Source organism: Pyricularia oryzae, chromosome 4 (assembly GCF_000002495.2).
Source record: "Pyricularia oryzae 70-15 chromosome 4, whole genome shotgun sequence".
In the NCBI taxonomy this organism is placed as follows: domain Eukaryota; kingdom Fungi; phylum Ascomycota; class Sordariomycetes; order Magnaporthales; family Pyriculariaceae; genus Pyricularia; species Pyricularia oryzae.
Genome location: NC_017851.1, coordinates 1,579,447 through 1,603,488, shown reverse-complemented (window position 1 = coordinate 1,603,488; position 24,042 = coordinate 1,579,447). Strand labels below are relative to the sequence as shown.

Here is a 24,042-nt window from a genome sequence, read left to right as displayed (position 1 = left end):
TCCTGCAGTTTGTCATTGATCGTCAATTTACAGACCTCCCTTCAGTTCGATCTCGGCTGCTGCATCTCTGGAGGTCCCTAGCCTGGACCCCTGATTATATTTGTCAAAGCGGGGCTATGCCATCATCAATCCCATGGCATTCGACAAAAACAGACAGACAGACACCTCTCTGCTTTCCGTAAAAGGCCGTCGGCGGTAGGAGCTTGAGAATTAACCCAACACGCTCGAGTAGGCGCCGGGAATTTTTCAATGCCGCGCTTATTATGTGAGTTAGCAATCGATATTTAGACTTATTTTTCTTTTTTCTCTTCGCTTTGTCGTGGCAGTCCTGTTCACTGTTTCCGTGGGGTTGTGCTGACTGTAAGCTCCGACAATTGTAAACAGCCACTGTTTTGAGCCTACGGCGGGATCCCCGGATCCTCAAGCTTCCACCTTACCTCTCAGTGCTATGCATAGTCGTCGGCATCGTGTCCCTTCTGCTTTTACCTCTCGATAACTTTACGAGGAGGACTTATATATCCGAAAATGCGCTCCTCCCGGGCCAGGTCCATACGTACTTTGCCGGCAGCGATCAGAATGTCTTTCGGGCTTACAAACACGAGGTCAACAGTCTGGTAGACAAGAGCAATGTCGAGTAAGCCAGAGCTTCTTTTGCACCCTCGCTGTCATACCTGGTCAGCTAGGTATCATATTTGGACTGAAAACAAGACGCTCACCGATGCCTCGAACGCAACTACAGGATCAACGACAAACTCGAGAGCATTTTCAAGGGCGTAGGGCTCAAAGTTGGCCGCCAGAACTTCACATACTCGTCTTCCGGCATCCAACACAGCGGCGAGAACGTCTACGCAATTCTTCAGGCGCCCCGCGGTGATGCGACCGAGGCCATTGTGCTCGTGACGGCCTGGCGCAATCCCAATGGCGAGCTGAACCGCAACGGGGTGGCCCTGGCCCTAACGCTGGCGCGCTACTTTCGGCGCTGGTCCCTCTGGTCCAAGGACATCATCTTTTTGCTGCCGCCGGACTCACTCGCAGGACCCCAGGCCTGGGTCGATGCCTACCACGACGCGCACGACCCGCGCAAGGTCGCGGCGCTCCCGCTCAAGTCGGGCGCGCTGCAGGGCGCGCTGGCGCTCGACTACACGCGCGAGGACCGCTACGAGAGTGTGCACCTTGTCTACGACGGCGTCAACGGCCAGCTGCCGAATCTGGACCTTTTCAACAGCCTCGTGCACGTCGCGGGTGGCCAGATGGGCATAGGCGTCTCGATCCAGGACATGTGGCACCACCGCAACGACTACCGCGATCGGCTGCAGACCATGCTGCGCGGCATGCTGCGACAGGGCATCGGGGCAGGCACAGGCGCCCACTCGTGCTTCATGCCGTACCACGTCGATGCCGTCACGCTGGTGCCGTACGGCGACGGTTGGCAGGACGAGATGGCACTCGGCCGCGTCGTCGAGGGCACATTCCGTAGTCTCAACAACCTGCTCGAGCACCTGCACCAGAGTTTCTTCTTCTACCTGCTCATGCACAAGGAGCATTTTGTCAGCATCGGCACATACTTGCCTAGTGCCATGTTGCTGGGCGCCAACTTTACCATCATGTCCATCCTGATGTGGTTCAAGAGCGGGCAGCCCGAGGAGGAGGAGGAGCCTGAGGGTCAGGAGGCCGCTACCAATAGTGGAGCCTCAGTGACATCGGAATCTCGGCCTGTTGTTGAGCGTGAGCTTTTGGTGCCGCTGTCGGTGATAGGTACTTGCTTGTTCCTCGGTGCTGTGCCTCTCTATATGTTTAACCATCTCCCTGCAGGTGTAAGTACCATATAGTTTCATGCGCAATTTGATTGCACTTTGTTTCCCAATGGCATGACAACCCATACTAACCTCACATAATCCCGCCCAGCTTCTATATCCATCCTTCATCGCCTTCTCAGCAATTAACATTTTCCTACCGCCCATCGCCTCGCAGCTCCTGGAGACTCTCTACTGGCCCACGACGCAGCAGTACCAGCTCATCAAGTGCTTCTACCTCCTGGTCCTGGGAATGTTCATCTCGTCGCTCGCCATCCTCAACTTCTCCCTCGCCTTCTGGATCGGCCTCATCGCCACCCCCTTGACATTCACCCGGCCCTTCCCGGCCTCGCCCGCCCTCCGCTGGGCCTACGTCGCCCTGCTCAACATAGCCTCCCCTCCCGCCGTCTTTGCCGTCGCCTGCGCCGCCTGGCGTCTGGACGTCGCTGAAGTTCTGCAGGCCGCTGCCTTTGGCTGGGATGTCTGGGGAATGTACACCGCCGTCGTGGTCTGGTGCGTTTGGTGGCCTGCGTGGCTTGCTGGTTCGCTCGTCGTGCTTGGGAGGCCGGCTACCAAGGTCAAGACTGCATGAACTATGAGGGAGGTTTTCGTCCATTGGGATGGTGTTTGTTCCTTAGCTAGATGATTAAAAAACGGCGGACTTGCCTGGTTTTCGATACCTGGCTTGATGTACTGATAATATGATCCTAGGCAGCCTAGATCTTGCTACGATAGATTTTCGCCTCGTTCTAGTTGATGTCTGTTCGAGTAGGCATTTGCTGTGAGCATCAATAGACGCAGGATTTACGGTTGACACACAAGACAATCTTTGTTAGTATAGTGGTTAGTATGCAAGCTTGTCACGCTTGAGACCCGGGTTCAATTCCCGGACAGAGAGATGTTCATGTCCTTTTTTTTCTTTTTTTACACCCTGTTTTGGCGACTATAGAGGAGATTATTGCATTGAAATTCTTTTGAATTTGTCATGACGCAACGTCCCTCATGATGTCTCCCATTATCCTCAGGCTCTATGACGTCTAGCTATGATATACATCGTGAAGCGAGTCCTTTTCGCCAATGCCATCTCCTCTCGGAAGAGCGCTTCCATCTTTGGGATGCTCTACCGGCAGAGCCGAGCTTCGTGCCTCCTCCACTCTCATATCGCCCTGTTAGACAGCCCAAACATCCTGTCCCACACCCTCGATCCAGTTGCCGAGCTGGTTAACGCTAGAGTCCCAGTCCTTGAGGCGCAGGCGCATGTTGTCGATCTGCTTCATGTCAAGGACCTTGGGCTGGACCCAGTTGATGTGGGCGACCTCGTCAACCTGGTCGATGTTGCCGCGCAGGAGGCCCAGGCTGAGAGCCTTCATGACGAGGTGCTCGATCTCGTCAGGCTGTACCTTTGTCTCACGCGCAATAGTCTGGAAAGTCATGGCTCGGTCGTGGGGCGGGCGACGGAAGACGGCCTCGGTAAGAGCAGCCAGGTAAATCTTTTGCCTCAGCTGGCCACGGTGCTTGGCCAGTAACGGGTTTGAGCCAATGTGACCCGAGAGGACATCGTAGGCGGCCAGGTCGCCGCGGTTGAATGCGAACAGGAGCTCCCGTAGCCACGAGTCCTTGTCGCTGAGGGTCAGAGCGTCAAGGATGGGGTGGAGAAGGAGCTCGCCAAAGTTGTAGATGGAGGTGGAGGCTAGGGCGGCGATGGCCAAGTCGTAGGCCCGCGAGCGACGCTCCTCTGGTGTCAAGGCCGAGACGTCGATGCAGGCCAGGTATAGGAGGGCATTACGGTAGTATGATGCAAAATCGGCCTGGGCTTGGTAGTAGTCTGCCTGTGCGCTGTAGAAGGCAGCGCTGACGACCGTCTCGACGCTGTCGAAGCTGTCCAGTATCCTCTCGGCCTTGTCGAGGTCTTTCCGTGTGCCCTCGGGGTCCTTGAGGTCCAGCTTCACCCTTGCCACTGCGATCAGAGCAAAGACATAGGCATCTTGCGAGTCTTCATCATCGACCTTCTTCGCAACCGTCTCCAGGAACTGTAGTCGTTCTTTAGGATCTGACGTTGGAGGTAGGGATGTTAGCTAACTACATTACTGGGGTTCGCACGGAGTTGAAGGGATGCAAATGTTCTGCATCGCATGCAGCTCAATGCATCAGACACATACCTTTAGCAGCTGTGGCGGCCTTGAGGGCTATGTCTACCAGCTTGAGCTGGTTGATCTTGTCGGCAAACTTGGCGACAAAGACCTTGTAGAAATGGAGTCTTGCCGGACGGCTTATAGGGTGGTCGAAGAACTCAAGGGACGCCTCGGTAAGCTGATGCCATAACTTCCTTTCCCAGTAATCCTCAAACTTAAGAATGAGCGGCTGCAGCTCCTCCGGAGCATCGTCCCGCTGGTCGGCAAGGAAATCGGCGACCGTATCGGCGCTCATGGTGAGTGGGGTTCGGGTTGAATCGATCCAGAGTACGTTGTTTGATTTCGAAAATGGATAGCTGTATTTTGCTGTGAAGAACGCAGAATTGTGAGTGTGTTGCGGATGCAGGATCGATGGGGGTGTATGTTAGAAGTGGCCGATGTGAGTTAGTGGGATGTTGATTCGGAGCTTCGTTTGTCGATGATGGAGGGTATGTCCGCCGCCCGCGCTGATGCTTGACGCGGCTAGGATGCAGCCTGCCATGTACCGGTATGTAGAGCTGTTGGGTGGTTTGTGGGACCGATGCTCAGCTGCCCGCCAGCTGCCATAAGCAATCTTGGGTACGGAAACAAAACTCCCAAGGATTACTAAGGTTTCAGATGAGGTACCTACCTTACCTACCTTGTACCTAGTGTTGCTATGAAAGTCAGTCAAGCCGTAACCCAGAGCGGGTCCTGTACGATAAACGCCATTGGCCCCACACGTGACCGTGCCAGTGAGCTCGAAGCAATTGGCAAGCGGCATCCCGAATCGTCACTACCAAGAAGCTCCCGGCGACCAGCTTATCGACCCAATTGAACCGCCAAAGCCTCTGCCGCCGTCCATTAACACGTTGGCAAGCATGTCGGCCTTTCCGACCGCAGTGCGGTCAACGCAGAAGCTCGCTCAGAGTGTAATTCGACGACAGCCGCTCTCAGACGTTGCCATTACGCGAACCGGAAAGCCAATCATCCGAACCCAAGGTGGAAGGTAGGTCCCGAATCTATGGCCGATTACCTCGAGTGGTTTTGGAGGAAGCTTTGATGAAGCTTTTGCTAATAATCTCCGCTTTCCTTGCATATAGGTCATCGATTGGAGGTGAGATACCGAACGCGACAAAGGCCCCCGAAGCTGGTCCTATCATGATCTAACGACGACTTACCGCAGGCCACACGGCCACTGTCTTTGGTGCAACCGGCCAGGTTGGACGCTACATTGTCAACAGACTAGGTTCGTCGACCCTACTCAGCATACCAGACGACGCGATACGACGGCACTGGAAAGTGGAATTGGAATAAGGCCTCGACTCTGACAACTCCGCTTGAACAGCCCGGCAAGGATGTACTGTGGTGGTCCCCTACAGGGAGGAAATGGCCAAGCGCCATCTCAAGCTTACTGGTGACCTTGGGCGTGTGGTCTTCATTGTATGGATACCTAATCTTGGCTAACGCACGAGCTCAATGGCACGTTCTGACTGGCATTATATAGGAGTACGACCTACGCAACACTGCTTCGATCGAGGAGAGCGTGAGGCATTCGGATGTTGTCTACAACCTTGTTGGAAGGAATTACCCCACCAAGTATGTGGTCTTTTGACTGTGGCCTGTTATCATGGTCACTGGTTTCAATGGTCTGGACTGACTCGACCTAGGAACTTTTCTCTCGAAGACGTTCACGTCGAGGGCGCAGAGCGGATTGCCGAAGCTGTGGCCAAGTACGATGTCGACAGGTTCATCCACGTCTCTTCACACAACGCCAACCTTGATTCGCCTTCGGAATTCTTCAGGACCAAGGTGAGGCTCACCGGACGAGCGGGTTGCTAGCTGGTTAGGAACCACAGACGTTGGGAGCACGCATACTGACTTTAACTTGTTTTTTTTTTTGGATCCCAGGCTCGTGGTGAGCAAGTCGTCCGCAGCATTTTCCCTGAGACAACCATTGTCCGTCCGGCACCTGTATTCGGTTTCGAGGATAACCTTCTGTTGAAGCTCGCCAGCGTTGTCAACCTGTTTACCGCAAACCACATGCAGCAGAAGTTCAACCCCGTCCACGTAAGTACTCGCCTATCATGGACGCTTGCAACACAATACTGATTCTGGGTTTAGTCTATTGATGTGGGTGAGGCTCTCGAGAAAATGCTTTACGACGACAGCACCGCCGGCCAAACCTTTGAGCTGTACGGCCCCAAAAACTACTCAATGTCTGAGATTGCAGAGATGGTCGACCGAGAAATCTTCAAGAAGCGGAGACATATCAACGTCCCCAAGGCTGTTCTCAAGCCTGTTGCCGCTCTCCTGAACCGTGTGCTTTGGTGGGACATCATGTCCGCCGATGAGATAGAGCGCGAGTTCATCGACCAGGAGATTGACAGGACAGCAAAGACCTTCAAGGACCTTGGTATGGAGCCTGGTGACATTAGCAAGTTCACATACAACTACCTGGTAAGTATTGATCAATGTGCACTCATAATTGCAAAGACATTGTTTACTGTGATGCCGAGGCTGACGTCCATCACAGCAAGGATTCCGGAGCGGATCGTTCTACGATCTGCCTCCTGCTACGGAGAAGGAGAAGAGGGAAGACAAGAAATACATTCACGTCACGGACGAGCTGTGAAGGGTGTTGGGATGAGAGATATTTCAGCTCAGATATCCTGGCGCATCCTAGAGTGTACATATACATAAAATTAGCCAACCAACCAGGTGATTTTCTTTTCTCGACATACCTGACTCAAACACCAATTGGTAGCAACTTTGTCTTGGTGATTGAATTGTCGTCATCGGCCGATACGCTCCGCATCTGCATGTAATCTTTTTTTTTTCTTTTTTTGCACGATCGACATGCCTGGGCAAGGATGATATCCCGGGATCTCGATTCTTATTTTTTTTTTCTTACAAGATAGGGCAAGCACTTGCCGACTCACCGATTCAGCTTGGCCGGTTTCTGTGAGTTTCCTGATACTTGGCATAGTCCTACCAACTTTCCAGCCCAAAACATGGGCCGTTGGGTCCAGTTTGGCTCCACATCCACCTTGATTCTTGAGTAATAGGAACCACCGAGCAACGCATCCCCCGGAAACGCATTACTTGAGTAAATGCCAGTCGATCAACCATACCCTCGGTGCTTATTATGCCACGCCTCCCTCTAGGGGAGGCCGTTTGGTGCCGTGGAAGGTTTGTTTTTCTTTTCCTTCTTGTCTTTAGCTTTCCCGTCGTGTTCTTCTACACATTTTGTGATATATAAGTAATCCAAGCTCATTTCCCGCTGTTACATATACAACCTCTCCCTGGTTCTAAACTATAAATTGCAATGGAGACTATGGCTTGCTTTGGAGGAGACGATGACTTGTAAGCTGACCTGACGAGAGATGAGAAACTCTCATCCTCCGGTTGATACGTTTGCTTAGAAGCAACTAACACGCAATCGCAGTGCCCTGTCGTCTCATGCCTTGGACGCCCTCAAAGAGTTCTATGCCGATAGGGATGCGATGAAGGCCAGGTTTGAGGACCTCAAGACGGACGCAGAGAAGCGTCATGCCGAGACTCTGTCCATTCATGACTTTGGTGAGGATTGGCAGGCCTCGCAGTTCTGGGTGAGTCTTTGTAAACGAGGCGGAGGGACTTCATGATGTCAGAAAGTATACGGGCTCCCTTGTGTCCCGTTGCCTATGTTGCACATCAGAGCACAAAGGGATCTTCATGCTTCTCTGTTGCTACGCCCTTGAAGTTGAGGATGGAGTCTTATGGCATTGTAAACCAGAGCAGCCCATCCAATCATGCCAGGACTCTTCTCGCTGACACCGCAAACAAACAAAAACAGTACTCCGATGACACCGCAAACCTCATCGCCAGGCAGCTGCTTGACGGGGCGACTCCCGAGACTACCATCGCGGCTGTTTCGGCACCGAGCGTCTTTATTGCGCTCAAGAACGCCATCGTAAGTTCAGCTTGCTTCCCTGTAACTTAGGACAGCATACCCCCTTACTCCAAAAACCTACGCTCCTTTCCTTTTTGTTGCTGTTCTTGTTGTTGTTGTGGGTTTTGGTGCTAATACAGAAGATAAAAAACATAGGCTTCGTGGGACCAAGAGTCGAGGCCAAAGCTCGTGCTTTTGGAGTACGACTCGAGGTTCTCGATATTCCCGGAATATGTCTTTTACGACTATAACCAGTCCCTGAAGCTGCCGGGTAAGCACAGGAAACTTACTTCCCATGATCGTGACATTCAGGCCTCGAATGCTAACCGCGCTCTCCTATCTCTACGCAGAGTCCCTACTGGGTGCCGTGGACCGCATGGCAATTGACCCTCCATTCCTTAATGAGGACTGTCAATCAAAAGGTAAGATAGTCAAGAGAACTGCCCTAATGCACCACCCACAAGACACAGTCGGAAATTAAAAAAGTGATTGACAACCTGATTTCTTCTCGTAAAATCAGAGGCAACAACAGTGAAGGCCCTGGCGAGGCCCTCGTCCGCGACGAGCGACGGGGCGCGCATCGTCATCTGTACGGGCGAGCGCATGGAGACCCTGCTCACGACCAAGCTCTACTCGGAGCTGGGCCTGCGGACCACCACTTTTGAGCCCGAGCATGCCAACAAGCTCAGTAATGAGTTTTACTGCTATGCAAACTTTGAGTGCGACGAGTGGGAGTGGCGAGAGAAGATTGCTCTTGCTGCGTGATGCCTGATTTTTTTTTTTGGTACAAAGGCATCTCAAAATTCGAAGGTGTTGGTTTGAATGGAGGTGGGGAAAAGGCGTTGGCGTTCATGTTTTCTTCTTTTTCGTATGTTGGAAATGAGTTTTAAGCCCGGCGTCCTTCATAAGTTACTTTAGCGTCATTTGCGATTTTTCCATGAACCAGACTCGACAGTGCTTGGTTGTGATCCAGAACGTGATTTGGTTGTCGTTAATAGATCAAGACTGTCCCAAAAGACATGTAATTATACACAACTCCTCCCCAGTCCAGCACGCCTCCAGATTACTCCCACCCATATGCAAACCGCCGTCATGAAGTGGACTTTTGGAAGCCCTGTATCGACCTGAGGGACACATTACCAAACCGACGAATGCGTGTCTCGGTTTATCCGTCGTCCAGCAGACAGCTGGTCGAAATTCGCCCCCCTTATCTAGCGCCGACCACTTAACATGTCGTCTGTTCCGGTACAGGTCTTGTCGGCTCGCCAAATACCACAATGCGACCCCCAAAGTCATTTTACCCAAAACATGTATAAATATTGAGTGCATAGGCAGGCGCAAATCTCGAACCGGCGACGAGCGACCACCCCAATCTTCAGTGAATGGTTCATGTAACCACTGAGGGCAAACCCATATCGGGCTCACCGCAACCCAGGTGGGCCTGATGGCACAGAAATCTTAAAAACGTTCTTGTCCCCAACTGGCGGGTGTCCATTGCTTACTGATAAATCACAGAGGTCAGCAAACTAGCTGCCTCCGCGTCCCTGTTGTGCGTGGCGATTCAGGCAATATACCTGACGATATAGAATAGCAAGTAGGCCTTGGCTGATAGCACCTGGGAGACGGAGGCCATCTCAACCCTGTGGTCGTTGAATGCAAACCACTGGCAATGTTTGGTGTTGGTGTCAGTCTACAAATTCCATAGAAATGATTGCCCAAAGTGCCAAACTTACCTGGTCCTGAACCTTGCAGTAGCAGGTGTAGTGTCCAGTATCAATCTCTCCTACGTGTTCCACGACACTGAAGAGATCATATTGGCATGTCCTCGCCAGTTCGTAGTTTTCCTTGGACTCGGTGCTGGGACCCCGATCCGTATAGGGGAACATGTTGAGCTGTAACGGAAACTTGACAGGCGTATCAACCTTGACCGCCTTGTCATGGCGCCCTTGCTTGTACTCGAAACGCTATGAAAATTAAAAGAGGAAATGTGAGCAAAGAACTTGGAACACGGGGAACTAACAAGATGTTTGATGACCATCAATAGAATATCGAGCACATGGTTTACCTTTAATTGTATTGATAGCACGTTCGGCAAGCGCTTGAGACTTGTGTTCCGTCTTGCCTGCTGTGTTGAACTGCACTTGTTGCAGCGGTACTCGCACTTGTCAGATTTGACATACTCTTCCTCCAAGCAGTCCTGCAACGACAACGAAGCACCTTTACTACCGCCTTCGGACTTGGTTCCGGCAAGCTTCTTCTTCTTTTGAGTGGAATCCAGACCAAGACTCAAGTCAAGGAAGGATTGCACCTGATTAGTGACGCTTCCACAACCTTGGCATGTTGTGTTGCTTTGCAGCTTGCCATAGTACGTCTGATGTATAATGCAGTCACACAAGTGCTCAGATCCACTCTCCGGGCGCTTCCCATCACCGTTGCGCTCGTGTAACTCTTCGGCCAGAAGCTGGAAGAACTCGTGTGCATCTTGCTCCTTTGTCGTGACCAGATTTGCAAAAGCTTTGCGCTCCAACGACCAAAAGCCACAAAGCATATTGGCTGCTGTGTAGCCGTTTGTGGTCTCCTGTGAATAGAAATCCTGGAATATGTCGTCCATGGCACAGCTCATGCAGTATTGAGTTTGGCATTCGCCACTCTGATGGCCATCGCTGAGGTAGTAGTTGCGAAGAAAAGGATTGTGTAGAAAACTTTGCAGAATGACGTTCTGGTAGCATGTTGCCCCTGCGTTGTAAATTCCGCGAAGCCCAGTAGCCTTGCACGGCACCTGGTTCGTGTTGAGGGCAATATACCGAGCTTCTTCCTTGGCAGCTTCGGGAGACAGCTCGTCACGCTTCCTCTTACGTACTGAAAGATAAGAGAGATATGTTAGCTGGCTACGAACCAACAGTTTACGGGACAGAAGAGTGGCCATCCCTTTGGCACGAAAACCAAAGTTTGGCGACATGAATATTTGCAGTATCTTACGAGTAAAGGTGCCGGCTCCTATCTTCCTCAATCTAAGCTCCTCAAGTGTTGGGTCCCAGACATAGTCATCACACATTTGGCAGTAAAGCATTCCGTTGCGGGAGTCAACGTCTGCGGTTCAGTGTCAGTGGCAGGGTTATAACAAGCGGACAAGTGGTTAATAGTGATATCTCATGGTCACAAGACTTACAGAAGCGGTGGGATTTTTTATTGCCATGTTCAAGACGCTCTTCCACGCCAAGGATCTGGGGGCATTGAAGACACAGATAGTTTGATGTCAAAGACGTAACATTTTGGCCACTTGCCGCAATGCTAGTCTCTGGTATGACTGGAGGGTTCTCGAATATGCATCGCAGGATGGCCTTGTAATGTGAGATTGATGTTTGTTGCAGGTCCCTGTTTTGGGTCATGAGCAGTTGAACGTGTTCTGCGACATGTACAGCTAGCTTGTCAGTAAAAGCTTCATCGCAACTGCCTTGGCTCTCCCAGTTTTGTTTGCGCAACAAGGATATGAAGTAGGCAGTATACGTACCGCAGCCAAAAACAGGCCGACCAGGCACAGGGGCCTTGATCTGAGTGACCTTAGAAGCATCCGCAGTTGGCTTCGCCGACATCTTTCAAGTGTGGTTTGCCCAACCAGGGGCAACCGCCGTTTTTTCCGTCAAAAGTGGTGGTATTGTCCAGACCTTCTCAAAAATCGTCGAGCCCGGTGATTTGTCGATGCAGCGCAGCGCTACAGGCTTGGATATGGCACTCGGTGCAGCGATGCAGCGCAAGGTATGCAGTTAGGAGTGTAGGCAGGTGAGATGGCTAGCCAGTAGTTGGATATTCGCCCGCCTGGTGGATTTGGAAAAAAAGAGGGCCTCGAATTATTGTTTCCGCAAACGCAGAGTCGAGCGTTGCAAGGCTGATGCAAACCTGCTCGGGCCCGAACAAGTCCCGGAGCGGGATCAGGTGTATTTAGCGGCTGTGCCGTTGGTGAGGTGGCTCCTACGTTGAATTTTTGTCAAGGGGGGAAAGCAACAACACGTCCGTTGGTGACAGGGAGCAAGTGATTGAACGGTCCTCGACTGTAGAGTTGCTGACAGATAAATCTGGGACACTCAGCCACCGGCATTCGCTTTTTGTAAAATACACACTTAACGTTCAAGAGAGGAGATCTCTCATACCTGGTATTTTTTATTATTCGTTTTGCTCCAACTTGAAGCTGATATGGCTCCGCAATCCAGCAATTCGTCTATTTGATGCAGTAGGGATCTTCTCTCTGCACCTTTTTTGGCCGGACGCGGTTTGCCAACAGCACGTCACGTCGTTGAACTCACTGTACTTAGCCTGACATCGGAAATTCCCCTTATCGCCCTTATCGTAGCTAGGCTGCTTATGTAATCTCGTCCGATCCCCATTCCATGCCCCACCCTTCAAGCTGTCTGATTTGACCTCGGCACCCTTCATTTGAGCCCTTGGATCCCCTCAGCCCCGCTGCGACAGAGTTTCCTGGGCCGGCGTACCCATGCAACTTTAATGGCGTGCGTCCGTTGCCTGCCCCCAGAGGCCGGCCGAGGCTCCCCGGTTTGGTGTAGCCGCCACTTCGACACCTTGGTACTCACTTTGTCCAAAAGGGATTAAATATGTGCACCCCTGAAACCTAAGTTCACAAGGTATTTGTTTAAGTCGTAACTAGCCAAAACCTTTCCCAACCTTTCTTGATCTACGCATGACCGGGCTCGGGCTCTGTCACATCTGCAACGGTCTCAAGCCAAGATGGCTACCCAGCTGCCGCATCTACCCGAGGTTGAGCGGCTAAGCCCGGCTTGCGTCCGGATCCTCGGCGGAAACCCGGGAAAGTTCACGCTGCAGGGCACCAACACGTACCTGGTCGGAACCGGGCGCGGGCGCATCCTCGTCGACACCGGGGAGGGCCGGTCGTCGTGGATTACGGCGCTGACTCGCGCACTTCGGGAGGAGGATGCCACGGTCACCGACGTGATCCTCACGCATTGGCACCCGGATCACGTCGGTGGTGTCAAGGACGTCCTAGCTCATGTGAACGCGGATGCCCGGGTTCACAAGAAGCACCGCCCGTCGCATGACGATGACCAAGAGCTCGATATACAGGATGGGGATGTGTTCCGGGCTGACGGAGCGTCTCTGACGGCCGTCCACAGCCCTGGACACACCACGGATCATATTGCGCTTGTTTTGCAAGAAGAAGATGCCATGTTCACAGGCGACAATGTCCTGGGTCATGGGACGTCGGTTTATGAGGACCTCGGGGATTACATGCGCAGCCTTGGCAAGATGCAGCCACTGTTTCGTGGCAGGGCGTATCCGGGACATGGGCCAGTCATCGATAACGGCCCGGCGAAAATTCAAGAATATATTTTTCACAGGCAGCAGCGTGAAGACCAAGTTCTCCAGACCCTTCAGTCCACGACCAAGGATGCGTCGGACCCAGGCGCCGACAACTCGAGGGGTTTGACTTCTGGGGAGCTTGTAAAGATTATATATAGTGATGTTCGGGAAGAGTTACATCCCGCGGCAGAGAAGGGTGTGCGACAGATTCTCGGCAAGCTGCAGCAGGAGCAGAAGGTGTTGCCGTATGGTGACAAGTGGCTGGTGCGGGCCAGGTCTCCATTGTAGGACAAGCGCACGCGGTGTCGTGAATCGCACGAACTGGACTTTTGCGGGGAGAAGTATTTACCTTAGTAGACGGGAACTTATCCTAGAGTGCACGTCGGAACATCAAAATATTCCATTTGGTATTCAAGCTAGACTTGCTAGGGATTTCCAATTTGGCGGGATGACAGTGTGAAGTGGGCGGCAAGCTGCTTGCTAAGGCTGACATTGACAAGCCTTGACTCGAGTTAATTCCGCCGATGGATGCAGTACATAGTATAAGTGAGCGAATCCCGGGAATGACGTCGTCAGTGGGTCGCACAGATTCTGCTATTTTGCTCGATGCGAGTCGAGCTATCTTTTTCTTCTCGAAACCACAGCAGGTACCAAAGGTTAGTAGTACTAGACTAGAACTAGTCTAAAGCGTTGAAGGCACAAAACAGCACTCTGACAATACTTCGGAAGGCTCGGGTGTTGACGCAGCCACCTACAGTAGTAGGCCAGATTCTGAGAGCTTTGGTTGGTAATGGATGGTCACCGCTACTTTTCAGTATGGCGCAATGAAATGAGGCCATGGAAAAGCAACCACTGGACAAGTTGTTCAGCTCATCTGCTATTGGGAATAATTACTACCCGCAACATGCAGTGCGCGCTGAATATAAGCCTGAGATGAGTTTACTAGGTAGGTAATTACATACTCGTGAGGTGTAGAATCCCAACACTTTGGTTTGGGTACGGGTGCGCTTGTTGCTGTTTCCACTTTGGGTTGACGAGCATTATCATCACCCGGTGCGCCCGTGCAAGATCCTTGCTAGGCTGAGGCTCCATCCAATATGATTGATGGTAGGTAGGTACCAGTTCTATGTACCAGTATGGAGGGCGGCGGGTGAACATCAAGACTCGATATAAACCATTCACTTCTCCCATCATGTTAGACGCACGACTTGATTGTAACTGTAGGAAGGAAGAAGAAAATTACTACTACATTCCCCGCCCATACTGATGTACGTAGTAGCAAAAGGTCGATGCAAAACTTGAATGCCAAATCTTATGAGCGGGGTTACTTATTAATTTTATTGCTTTCGCCAGTATATGCCACGTCTTGGACATTCTCGGCATCAATCTGAATCAGGCCACACGCAGGTATCGTTGACTCTTATTTTTGTTGTTTTAAGGCCGAATGAATAACCCCATTTTTGCTTGGCGTCTTGGTTCATACGTCTAGACCTAGTTTTTTATTTTTATTTTTTTAGGGGTCATCTCGTGTCTGTATATGTGAGTTACTCGTGCGATGAACTAAACAAAAGAAGGGTTGAAATTTACTAGACTAGAACTAGAGATATCTAGACACGCAAGCCCCGATCCCGGTCGTTCCGTCGCGGAATTCGCAAGACAGAGTCACTCATGATCACTTTTTGTCGCCCGAGGCTTCCGCAACGCATATCCACTGCGCGTCTACTCCGTAGGGTAGGTTAGGTATTTAGTAGGACGGAATTTGGTATCTGCCGGTCTGGCCCCACACAGTCATAACTACAGTGTCGCTTGGTTGCTTGGGTCAGAGTAGGTCCAGCTGGGCTGGGGGGTGGGGGGGGGGTTCTTCTTTCACTTCTTCTTTGCATTTCTATCGATGAATTAATCCTGGCACGTTTGGCAAGCCAGGATCCCCAACCAGCATTTGCTTTGACGTTGGGCTTTTGCGTGCTGTGTTATCTCGTACCACTAAAAAGAAACAACAGATACTGCCAGCTAGCAGGTCTGCCTGATGCTTACTTTATTCTGTACTTACAGCTACTTCAGGACTTAGAAAAACAACCAGTAAAAAGCAAGTGTGGCCCTCCGAGGTCAGAACTATGTACGCAGTAGCTCTGACTCCTATCGCATCTTGTTTGTGAATCGACCAATGAGTAAGTGTTTCCTCATGATTCCCTGCCCTCCAAAACGCCAACCAACATCGGTTTTTGATCCGTACTCGCTTCGGCAGTCTCGGGCTTTCGAGTGAAGCTGTTGATTACTTTTAGCAAAGGTATTACCAATCAGTCCTAGACCACACCCCTCGTAAAAAAAAGGTCGATTTTCGGCACGGAGTAGGGTGTGCCGATCCATATTATTAGGTATGCACAAAAAAAAAGACTACCTACTGCGTTACAACCAACCTAGTCGCCCTGACAGCGCGCAACCACCGGCATTCAAGCGATCATGTGGCTTGCGGTGATTGCATACCCCGAAGGGTCCGCTACTTTTCTCGCGGAATACTACAGACGACCGCATTTCTTGACGGAAAGGAGCTCTTCTGTCATCGTCAGTTCTGGTTCTATGTTCTAGTGCAACGCTGCGCTTCGGATATAGCGGGCTTTCTACTTCCCTTTTCCATCCAAGGTAGACAGTCATCTGCTCCTGTATAAAGCTTGTATTCAAGGGCCCACACTCCTTCCTTGTCCCAAATTACCCTCTTTTTTTTTGTCTCTCTCCGTTTGCTATGATATAATAGAACGAAACCCTTCGATTTTCAAATGCCTGCATGAATCCATCTTCTGCATGCAAAGTCAGTTTCCTACATCTTCAGAGCACGTGAACCATTTCTATAGTCTGCCTTCCCTCCCATCACTCTTACCGCAGCTTGGCGTCAGGCTCGCGTGCCCTTTTTCATATTCTTGATACCCCTTAGTTGCTTTCACATTCAGATCACAGGATACCGGCATAGTAATATCGGGTGCCTATTACCAGCAAAGTAGTCGGCCCCCCAGGCCGGGTGTTTGGTGTTTGTTGAATTTTTTTCTTTTTTTTTCGGACCAGAATATCAAGGCCAGCGATACACGGTCTCTTTTCCTCCTCAAATCATACATATCTAGCGCAGTTACAATGAGGCGCAGGTTACAGGCTGCTCTGGTCGGCGCTGTGGTTTTGGGAAGCTTACCGAGCTCGATTCTCGCACATGGCGGCGAGTCCATGAATATGGATCACGGCCAAGCTATGGTCAAAGCGGCTCAAGATTCGGATATGGAGACGTACTTCTCATATCCCGAATACCAGAGCGCATTGTACGCCCACATAGCTTTGATGATCGTGAGCTGGGTATTCATGTTGCCAGTTGGTAAGAGCCTAACACCAGAAGCATCATGACAGAAAAAAATGGAGTCCTTGAGCTGACATTTGAGGCAAGCCGTCATGTTCTCGCTCGCTCGCTCAAGATATACATTCCCGGCGCAGACCGTTTTCGTCGTCACCAACCTGACGGGTTTGATCTTGGGCATGATTTTTAACGAAAACACCCCGGACCTGTACCCAAACAACGCTCACCACAAGCTAGGCTGGGCCGTCACGGCGCTCTCATGCGCTCAGGTTGCTCTTGGCGTGCTTGTCCGCCGCTCCGAAATTTTTGGGCTCTCGCTCAGGACCAGATCTGCCCGGTACACTCCCGTATCGACTGCGGCCATGGCCGAGCACCAGCGGGCAAGCGCGGCTCCCGGGTCTGCTCAGCCGCACCGCTTCTCGTTCGACAGCGGCCAGGGGACCGAACCCAACACTGCATCGCTGTGCAGCAGGCCGAGGTCCTCCAGCTTCATCTCGCAGCACGACGAGGAGGCTGCTCGCAAGGAGGAGGCCATGCTGCTGGGCGGCAACGAATTTTATGCGCATGATCAGGAAGACGATCTAGATTTTGGGCCAGGCAGGAGACCATCAACACGCAACGGCGCTGTTTATCGTGTGCTGGCTCTAGCCGGGAAGGCTGCAGGTATCTTTTCGAATCAGGTTCTGAGTATTTTTGCTCTTGGGTACAATATCGTCGATCGAGTCATCCTTTTCCTAGGCTTCGTTGCAATCTGCACGGGTGTTGTTACCCAAGGAAGGTTTTTCGTAAGTGGCCCCTTTTCATGATAAAACTCATATTCTGCCCGAGACGATTGCCGGCCGACTGACCATTTGCTACTTCGTCCCCGACTGCAGGAGGGACAAGAGATCTTCAGCGGCCTGGCCCACTGGATCAAAGGTGCTGTGTTCTTCTGGCTTGGGATTCTGACTCTGGGTCGCTGGACTGGCGCCTTCGCCGAGATTGGCTGGGCATGGAACCTACGGCCAGCTGCAGCAACCGCTCCCTGGCGCCCGTCGGCCGAGTTTGTAGAAAGCGCCCTAATCTTCATCTACGGCTCGACCAACATCTTCCTCGAGCACCTGGGCGGCGGTGCCGACAGCGCCTGGAGCGCCCAGGACCTGGAGCACGTCGCCATCACCGTGCTCTTCATCGGCGGCGGGCTGTGCGGCATGTTGGTGGAGTCGGCGACGGTCCGGGAGCTGCTCAACACGGCAGTAGCGGACCACGACGAGGCAGATGATCATCTGTCAACAGCGTCACCACTGAAGCGCCAGGGCAGCGTCTCGCTGAACCCGATCCCCGCGCTCGTGATCCTCCTCCTCGGCATCATGATGAGTTCCCACACCCAGACCGAAATGGTCTCGGGTATGGTGCACAAGCAGTGGGGCGACCTTCTCAAGGGCGCCGCCGTCGCCAGGGGCCTCTCGTACGTTCTCATGTACCTCAAGCCGCCCCGTTCCGTGCTGCCCTCGCGGCCGCCGACTGAACTGCTGGCTGCGTTTGGTCTGATGGCGGGTGGTGTGATTTTCATGGCAAGCGTGAGTTTCTTTTTTTTTCTTTTTTTCTGCACAAAATTTAAACAAATTAGATGAACTCGTCGAGAAAACAGTTGTGCTGACACATGCATCCTTTCCACATAAACAGAGTCACGATACTGTTCAGGGCATGATCAACCAGGGCCTCGACACCATGTTCATGTACACCGTCACCATGGGCCTGGTGGCGTTCCTGATGGCCTGGGTCGTCATTGTCATGGCCCTCAAGGGCTGGGCTGTTCGCAGGGAGGCGCGGTGGCAGGTGGTTGACAGAAGCCATATCGCCTGATGAAGGCGACGGACGGGGTTGACAGAAAACTCTCAACATGGTCTTTTTTTATATATCCTAGCTGTTGACATCCTTCGCCCCCATTGCGTTCAAGGGGGTTGCTTTGATGGCGTTGTTACTTTACGATACCCCTATTGCATCATATATTTGCGTTCCCTCCTTTTTCTTTTCTTCTTCCACTTTCTCGTTTTACCACTTGCGTACCTAGTTATAAACACCAGACTTAGAGCGCAACCTTATTTATATACCACTATAAACATTGCGCACACATTGCACTACTTAAGACATTTTCTTGTTCAGACTGGCATACCATTTCCACAAAGGGGTTAGCGGGAGAGTATTATGAAATTGTGACAAATCGCCTATTAATCAATTCGGCCAAACAAACGATGATCCGTCGGCGCGATTACGCTTCAAAATGGTGGTATCGACAAGGGAATTAGGGACGTGAAAAAAGAAACAAACATCTAAGGGAAACCAGAACTGCATGATTTTTTTTTAAAAATCGCCCTCGGCCTCGCCATGCAAAATGTGCAATGCAATACTCTGGGTGGAAAGCCAGCCTCATTTCCAAATGCCCGCATTGTCGAAAATCAAATGCCAAAATAAAGAAAACCCTGTTGTTTGTTGGACCCTGCCTGTCATCTATATGCACAAAGTTTTTCTTCCCAAATGATTATTGCGCCTTGATACCCATCACATTTCACATTACAACCTGTTTGAGGGCATGAGAAAGTCAGTAAAAAGTCACTGAATGGAACCGTAGCTATTTTTACAGCCAAGAATTTGGGAGAAAGGAAGACTTACGCAGTCGCCATCGTTCTTGCCCTGAGGAATACCCATTTCCTCGAAAGTTGCCGGACCTTGAGGTGCCGGCTTGTTAGCAGCAGCGCCACCATCCCCAGCGCCCCCGCCGACAGGCTTCCTACCGGGAGGAGCTGACTGTGCGCTGGAGAAGCTTGGGACCGAGCTCGGGCTTGGACTAGGTCTGCCGCCGCCATGTTGGCCAGGCGGTGCGCTCTGTCTACCGGGGTCCATATGATTCATGTGGCTCGGCCTATCCTTGAGTTGCTGTGGCGTCCGACCACCCCCATAGCCGCCACCTTGTTGCTGCGGTAGCGAATCATAGCGGTCCGGCCTTGCTGACATTGGCCGGCCTGCCGCTGGAGGCATGTTCTGCCTCATATCCCTCATATCGTATGCATCAGAAGTAGGGCGGGATGAGGTTCTCGGACCATAGTCGCGACCAGGGACTGCCGAATTTGCCATGGGAGGCGGATAGCCAGGTGAGCCCTGAGGTGAGTATGAAGGCTGACCTGGGCCAGGGGGCTGCTTGGTGAGGCGATTCCTCGAAGGATCACCCATCGGCGGGGACAACGGGCCTCCAGCTCCGCTCATTTGCGGTGGCCCTTGGGGGTAGGGATCAGCTCCATATCCTGCAGGGCTGGTATTAGGTTGCCGGTATCCACCATGCGCCTGTTGATCCCATCCAGGACCGGTCGACAGAACGCGTCCCCGCCCTTGAGTGCCTGCTGGTGGTATCGGAGCAAAGCCAGGACCTCCAGCCTGCGACTGTCTATATCCACCAGTCTGATACGGATCCGCCCTGATGCCAAAGGCCGAGTTGGGTCGCTCTGCCAGTGGCGCACCCACTCCTGTGCCGCGGATGTCGGGATTATAGTGCGGTGATACTGGAAGCTTGTTGTAAAGGGCTTGCCGCTCATCCTCAGGGTATGGCGCGGTAGATCTCGCCCGAGCCGACATATTTAGCGGTGCAGGCCTGTCGTCCTCGGGATAGGGAGCGGTTGACCTTGCGCGTGGTGGTTGGCCAACATTTACACCAAAAGCCGGCTGCCGGCCCCTGGCTGGATCATAGCCTTCAAATCCGTTGCCTACAGGGGAGTGGCCTGGGCTGGGCCCACGACCCGAGACCGGCATCGTGCCCTCAATGGGTGTGCCGGGCCCAGACCTCGACTCTGCCACCGTTGGCATGGCTCCATTGTCCCTCTGCTTGAACCTGTCGGGTCTTTTCCCACGCTGAGAGCCGTGCTGGGACTTGATTCGTGTAAGGGTAGTCGTCTCGTGGTCTTCCTTGGTCAGAGTCTTGGATTGGCGGAGCGAATCGAGCCGCTGTTCCGCATCCTTGTTGCCATGATCGGCAGCTTTTTCATACCAGTTGCGGGCTTCGCGGATATCTTTGGGGACGTGGATGCCAATTTCATGGTAGTATCCCATGGCGAATTCGGCTGTGGCCAGTCCGGTGTCTGCTGCAGACTTTGCATACTTGAAGGCAAGCTGCTCGTTTTTACTAAAGACTCCCTCGTAACCGAACAGGAACCAACGGCTGACACCCAGCGATGCCTCGGGCTGCCCCTGTCTCGCGGCAAGGCCGTAGTAGTGTAATGAGTAGGCGGGGTTAAAATCGCAGCCCAGCTGGCAAAGCTCATAGGCCTGACCCATTTTGGACTGCGCCTTTGCAAATCCCAGGAAGGCCGCCTTTTCAATGTACTGACGTGCAAGACCCAAGTTTGTGGGAAGTATGTTCTCCGGGATGTCGAGATCGGGCAGATCTTTGGAAATGAGCATGCCGTAGACATAAGCGCCTTGTGGCGCGTCCTCGTCAGCGCTGTCGGCTGCGACCTGAATCAGCTCCAGACCGTACTTGAAGTCCTTCGGATACCCGTGTTGGCCAAGCAGGCTCATCATGCCGAGTCGATAAGATGCAGCCGAGTCGCGCTGTTCCATGCCCAAACTGTAGTGCTTCTTTGCCTTCTCCATGTCGTTGGAGTTCTCGTATAACATTCCCATGCGGTACTCGGCGCGGCCCCATCCCTGCTCGGCAGCCTTGCGGTAACCCAAGTAAGCCTCCTTCTTGTCGGCGCGCTGGCCAAACTTGCCAAACTCGAGCCATTTGGAGCGCATAAACAAAGCCTCCGGGTGGCCTTGTTCTGCCAGGTAGTGTACAATGTTGATTGCATCTTCCCTCAGCTCATGTTCGACCTTGGGGGTCCTGGGCCGCTCGGCACCAGCATTTTCGCGTTGCCAGGACTCGGCCATGATCTCAACCCATGCTAGCGAGTCGCGGGCCCACGACAGCTGCATCGAGACATTGTTGGAGTGCAAAACGTGCGACCGCGCATTGTATAGTATTTCTTCCTTCTCCTCGTCGCTCAATGGTATGTTCTCGCCTTTGACCTTGGGGAAGGGCGAGAAGCTGGGGGCGTCGTAGGCGTCGTGAGAAGACATCTTGTCGTATGTCTTCTTATCGCTGTCTTCGAAGGGCCTGAACTCGATGCCGTCGGGCTCGTTTATTTGGGGCACCGACGGAGCTGCTGCACTGCCACCGTCACTGCCACCTGTGCCTCCACCTCCTGTTACCTGGGTGTTCAGATAGGTCGAAAGCGAGGGGTCTCTCTGGTGATGCGCACCTGTCTTTCTGGAAGCAGCGTTGCCTTTGGTTTGGTTTCCGTTCGCGCCTAGATCAGCAGAATGTTGTTCTAGTCGTTGAAGGTCTGATTGCATGTTCTGAGGGACTTCTGGCATAACCCTGCATGGGCCCAATCCAACAGAAAAAGAAACTTGGCGTCAGCAAATCGATAACTCACCCTCCCCTCTTCTTAGCTTGGGCTGAACGCGCCGGACCAATCTGAGGCCTGCTTTGTTCGGCTCGTTTGCGCGAAAAAAAAAAGCTTTTTCGTGTGCAGGGGCCGCAAAAGACAAGAAGAATACAAAAGATAGAAGAAAAAAGCAAGAGGTGGGAAAAGGGGGCAAAGGAGAGAAAATTCACAGCTGGGAGTAAGCAAAATAAACACTGGGTCGGCCTATATCGAAGGTGTATAGGGCAGCGACATGTGCATGTTGCAATCAAAAGTATTGGAGCCTGTTTGGGCTTCCATGAAGGACAGTGTAGGTAGTGCAGTTTGCAGGGGGTTCAGCATAGATGACGGAAAGGTCGGGCGGGTAGGTCGGTAGGGAGGGGCAGGCTTCCTCTTTTGGCGGGGAAACCGAACAGGGCAGGCACCAATTTGGGAGGGGGAATAATATGAGTGAAGTCAGCTGGACCACATGCTGCAGCTTGGGGAAGTACAGGCAGCTAGCTAAGGTGAGGAAGGTGTTGAGCGAAATGGATCGAATCAACTGCAGCGGAGCGATGTGTGGGTAGGTAGGTAGGTAGGTAGGTAGGTAAATATGGCTTGCTCTCGGCAGAAGATACTGCGATGATGCGATGCAGCCAACAATCGGCAAGAAAAGCAACAAAAGGGGCTGGAGAAACGAACAAGAACTCGTACAAAACAAGAAAAACAAAACTCACTCACCTTTGAGGTGCCGGAGCGATTACTTCCGGCATGTAGTAATCATCCCCTCCGCCGGGGACGAAGGTAGCGCCCAGGTTTGTCGCCATCTCGATGGTAAAAGAGCACTTCGGCGGTGGCTGAAGACAGGACGGAGGAAGGCTGGCTGCCTATGATGAGGCAGAGCAAAGAGTGAAATACACCAAGGGGGACGTCAGCAAAGCCGCAACGACATATGGTAGAAGTCGGCAGGTTATTAACGTCGGTTGGAGCTACCGTAGTAAGACGCGTATACAGCCCAGATCCTTCCATGAATTCATGCTGCCGTAATTTCTTGAGCGGTTGGCCTCCATCTTTTTTCTCCATTGGTCCCCCATTGATCGACCAATCAAATTCAGCTGCGCGGGCCCAGCTTGCCATTCGGGGATTTTCCTTGGCGCTGCCACCGCGCTTGCAAGGTATTCGGTTTACTGTAGTCAGTACTCGTTATTGGATGACATGGTCTTGGTTCTAACAATAGACGATCACTATCCAAACTCCTTCGCCCCCTTTTGTTGGGCGCGTCACTGTCCCAAGTAGACACCCGAGCCACGGCCATGAAAAAGATTTAACTACAGTACCGTTGTGCGTAGCTCTAGGCCCAAACCCACAAGGCAGATAAGGGTTACAATAGCGGAGTTGCGCAATTATTTTAGGCTAGGGAGCAGAAGCCTGAGACTCCATCATTACGTTTGAGACAATGGCGCAGCAGCACAGCTGATCGATCCACAAGCAACAGTATGGCTGTACATCTTTTTTTATTTTTTATTTTTCTTATTTTTTACTAATAACTCTTCACAAACAAGGTCTGTGCTGGAGTCATGGGCAACCACAGCCCCCTGTGAGGCTGCCTCTCGTCTTCATGAATAGTAAGAAGATCGATCCTAGTATAGGTAAGATTTCCCCAGGCGCGGCATTGACGGGAGCGAAGCCGTTATAGCTGGTCGGAGCTCTAACCGCGACATCCGGCATGCTGTCGGTACGAGAAAAAACAGCTGCATTTAAATGGCGAACCTAAAGTCAAACCCCCAAGCTAAAACTTCAGGTGTGTGGTATGTCTCTAGGCATTATGCAGGACGTTACCAAGATGGCATTTGCGTTATGCATGAGCTACATAGGCTTTGTTTAGTTTGGATCAAACGAGCAGTGTTCTTTCATTGGTTTGCATTTTCACGACGCACATAATAATATCCTCACACACACAGACTACTTCAACCTACTCTTTTTTTTTTTTAGTCATCGTAGTTTTATCATAATGATATCGGGGTCTACTCAGCACTCATTCAAATTCTCAACGAGACACCCGCGATGACAACCGCTAAAA

The 24,042-nt window shown here is 52.1% G+C and overlaps 9 protein-coding genes and 1 non-coding gene across 10 annotated transcripts; 7 read left to right on the top strand and 3 right to left on the bottom strand.

Moving 5' to 3' along the window:
- Nucleotides 1-32: 32 nt before the first annotated feature.
- MGG_03523 (GPI transamidase component GAA1) lies at nt 33-2,626 on the top strand. Its single transcript, XM_003716348.1, has 4 exons — nt 33-265; nt 385-634; nt 740-1,814; nt 1,906-2,626. Exons 1-4 carry the CDS (start codon nt 250-252, stop codon nt 2,383-2,385), a joined length of 1,821 nt encoding a protein of 606 aa, XP_003716396.1. The 5' UTR covers nt 33-249; the 3' UTR covers nt 2,386-2,626.
- On the top strand, nt 2,620-2,691 carry MGG_20185. Its single transcript has one exon. It is a non-coding gene; the product is annotated as a tRNA-Asp (tRNA).
- MGG_03524 (26S proteasome regulatory subunit RPN9) lies at nt 2,671-4,604 on the bottom strand. The gene is made up of 2 exons (XM_003716347.1): nt 3,953-4,604; nt 2,671-3,843 (listed from the first exon to the last, which is right to left on the bottom strand). Exons 1-2 carry the CDS (start codon nt 4,218-4,220, stop codon nt 2,963-2,965), a joined length of 1,149 nt encoding a protein of 382 aa, XP_003716395.1. The 5' UTR covers nt 4,221-4,604; the 3' UTR covers nt 2,671-2,962.
- MGG_03525 (uncharacterized protein) lies at nt 4,565-6,726 on the top strand. Its single transcript, XM_003716346.1, has 9 exons — nt 4,565-4,952; nt 5,047-5,060; nt 5,130-5,192; nt 5,292-5,386; nt 5,451-5,542; nt 5,614-5,755; nt 5,855-6,013; nt 6,068-6,403; nt 6,480-6,726. The coding sequence occupies exons 1-9, from the start codon at nt 4,825-4,827 to the stop codon at nt 6,576-6,578; spliced, it is 1,128 nt and encodes a 375-aa protein (XP_003716394.1). The 5' UTR covers nt 4,565-4,824; the 3' UTR covers nt 6,579-6,726.
- A 283-nt stretch (nt 6,727-7,009) lies between these two features.
- Nucleotides 7,010-8,947, top strand: MGG_03526 (uncharacterized protein). The gene is made up of 6 exons (XM_003716345.1): nt 7,010-7,309; nt 7,392-7,554; nt 7,782-7,898; nt 8,034-8,148; nt 8,228-8,299; nt 8,398-8,947. Exons 1-6 carry the CDS (start codon nt 7,272-7,274, stop codon nt 8,640-8,642), a joined length of 750 nt encoding a protein of 249 aa, XP_003716393.1. The 5' UTR covers nt 7,010-7,271; the 3' UTR covers nt 8,643-8,947.
- Nucleotides 8,705-12,133, bottom strand: MGG_03527 (uncharacterized protein). The gene is made up of 7 exons (XM_003716344.1): nt 12,026-12,133; nt 11,389-11,950; nt 11,047-11,283; nt 10,857-10,967; nt 9,943-10,736; nt 9,611-9,841; nt 8,705-9,540 (listed from the first exon to the last, which is right to left on the bottom strand). Exons 2-7 carry the CDS (start codon nt 11,468-11,470, stop codon nt 9,439-9,441), a joined length of 1,557 nt encoding a protein of 518 aa, XP_003716392.1. The 5' UTR covers nt 11,471-11,950; nt 12,026-12,133; the 3' UTR covers nt 8,705-9,438.
- A 484-nt stretch (nt 12,134-12,617) lies between these two features.
- Nucleotides 12,618-13,714, top strand: MGG_03528 (lactamase; the record flags this gene model as incomplete). Its single annotated transcript, XM_003716343.1, has 2 exons — nt 12,618-13,472; nt 13,664-13,714. 2 exons carry the CDS (start codon nt 12,618-12,620, stop codon nt 13,712-13,714), a joined length of 906 nt encoding a protein of 301 aa, XP_003716391.1.
- A 591-nt stretch (nt 13,715-14,305) lies between these two features.
- MGG_17080 (uncharacterized protein) lies at nt 14,306-14,938 on the top strand (the record flags this gene model as incomplete). Its single annotated transcript, XM_003716342.1, has 4 exons — nt 14,306-14,315; nt 14,433-14,476; nt 14,726-14,747; nt 14,820-14,938. The coding sequence occupies 4 exons, from the start codon at nt 14,306-14,308 to the stop codon at nt 14,936-14,938; spliced, it is 195 nt and encodes a 64-aa protein (XP_003716390.1).
- Nucleotides 14,939-15,955: 1,017 nt separating this feature from the next.
- Nucleotides 15,956-18,663, top strand: MGG_03529 (uncharacterized protein). The gene is made up of 4 exons (XM_003716341.1): nt 15,956-16,563; nt 16,633-17,327; nt 17,418-18,101; nt 18,208-18,663. The coding sequence occupies exons 1-4, from the start codon at nt 16,332-16,334 to the stop codon at nt 18,385-18,387; spliced, it is 1,791 nt and encodes a 596-aa protein (XP_003716389.1). The 5' UTR covers nt 15,956-16,331; the 3' UTR covers nt 18,388-18,663.
- Nucleotides 18,652-22,960, bottom strand: MGG_03530 (uncharacterized protein). Its single transcript, XM_003716340.1, has 4 exons — nt 22,704-22,960; nt 21,816-21,934; nt 19,195-21,743; nt 18,652-19,102 (listed from the first exon to the last, which is right to left on the bottom strand). The coding sequence occupies exons 1-4, from the start codon at nt 22,787-22,789 to the stop codon at nt 19,091-19,093; spliced, it is 2,766 nt and encodes a 921-aa protein (XP_003716388.1). The 5' UTR covers nt 22,790-22,960; the 3' UTR covers nt 18,652-19,090.
- Between the last annotated feature and the right edge of the window lie 1,082 nt (nt 22,961-24,042).

Excerpts from the sequence above, each read along its gene's own strand:
- MGG_03523 (XM_003716348.1), top strand. Across the intron at positions 635-739 it reads GTAGACAAGAGCAATGTCGA|GATCAACGACAAACTCGAGA; the intron begins GTAAGCCAGAGC and ends ACGCAACTACAG. Across the intron at positions 1,815-1,905 it reads TTAACCATCTCCCTGCAGGT|CTTCTATATCCATCCTTCAT; the intron begins GTAAGTACCATA and ends AATCCCGCCCAG.
- MGG_03524 (XM_003716347.1), bottom strand. The coding sequence starts at position 4,220 with ATGAGCGCCGATACGGTCGCCGATTTCCTTGCCGACCAGCGGGACGAT. Across the intron at positions 3,844-3,952 it reads GGCCGCCACAGCTGCTAAAG|ATCCTAAAGAACGACTACAG; the intron begins GTATGTGTCTGA and ends CTCCAACGTCAG.
- MGG_03525 (XM_003716346.1), top strand. The coding sequence starts at position 4,825 with ATGTCGGCCTTTCCGACCGCAGTGCGGTCAACGCAGAAGCTCGCTCAG. Across the intron at positions 5,543-5,613 it reads GGAAGGAATTACCCCACCAA|GAACTTTTCTCTCGAAGACG; the intron begins GTATGTGGTCTT and ends GACTCGACCTAG. Across the intron at positions 6,014-6,067 it reads AGAAGTTCAACCCCGTCCAC|TCTATTGATGTGGGTGAGGC; the intron begins GTAAGTACTCGC and ends TTCTGGGTTTAG.
- MGG_03526 (XM_003716345.1), top strand. The coding sequence starts at position 7,272 with ATGGAGACTATGGCTTGCTTTGGAGGAGACGATGACTT. Across the intron at positions 7,310-7,391 it reads TTTGGAGGAGACGATGACTT|TGCCCTGTCGTCTCATGCCT; the intron begins GTAAGCTGACCT and ends ACGCAATCGCAG. Across the intron at positions 7,899-8,033 it reads TTGCGCTCAAGAACGCCATC|GCTTCGTGGGACCAAGAGTC; the intron begins GTAAGTTCAGCT and ends TAAAAAACATAG.
- MGG_03527 (XM_003716344.1), bottom strand. The coding sequence starts at position 11,470 with ATGTCGGCGAAGCCAACTGCGGATGCTTCTAAGGTCACTCAGATCAAG. Across the intron at positions 10,737-10,856 it reads AGGAGCCGGCACCTTTACTC|TACGTAAGAGGAAGCGTGAC; the intron begins GTAAGATACTGC and ends CTTATCTTTCAG. Across the intron at positions 9,842-9,942 it reads TGCTATCAATACAATTAAAG|CGTTTCGAGTACAAGCAAGG; the intron begins GTAAACCATGTG and ends TAATTTTCATAG.
- MGG_03529 (XM_003716341.1), top strand. The coding sequence starts at position 16,332 with ATGAGGCGCAGGTTACAGGCTGCTCTGGTCGGCGCTGTGGTTTTGGGA. Across the intron at positions 17,328-17,417 it reads TTACCCAAGGAAGGTTTTTC|GAGGGACAAGAGATCTTCAG; the intron begins GTAAGTGGCCCC and ends CCCCGACTGCAG. Across the intron at positions 18,102-18,207 it reads GTGTGATTTTCATGGCAAGC|AGTCACGATACTGTTCAGGG; the intron begins GTGAGTTTCTTT and ends CCACATAAACAG.
- MGG_03530 (XM_003716340.1), bottom strand. The coding sequence starts at position 22,789 with ATGGCGACAAACCTGGGCGCTACCTTCGTCCCCGGCGGAGGGGATGAT. Across the intron at positions 21,935-22,703 it reads ATCGCTCCGGCACCTCAAAG|GGTTATGCCAGAAGTCCCTC; the intron begins GTGAGTGAGTTT and ends GGGCCCATGCAG. Across the intron at positions 21,744-21,815 it reads CGCTGCTTCCAGAAAGACAG|GTGGCAGTGACGGTGGCAGT; the intron begins GTGCGCATCACC and ends GTGGAGGCACAG.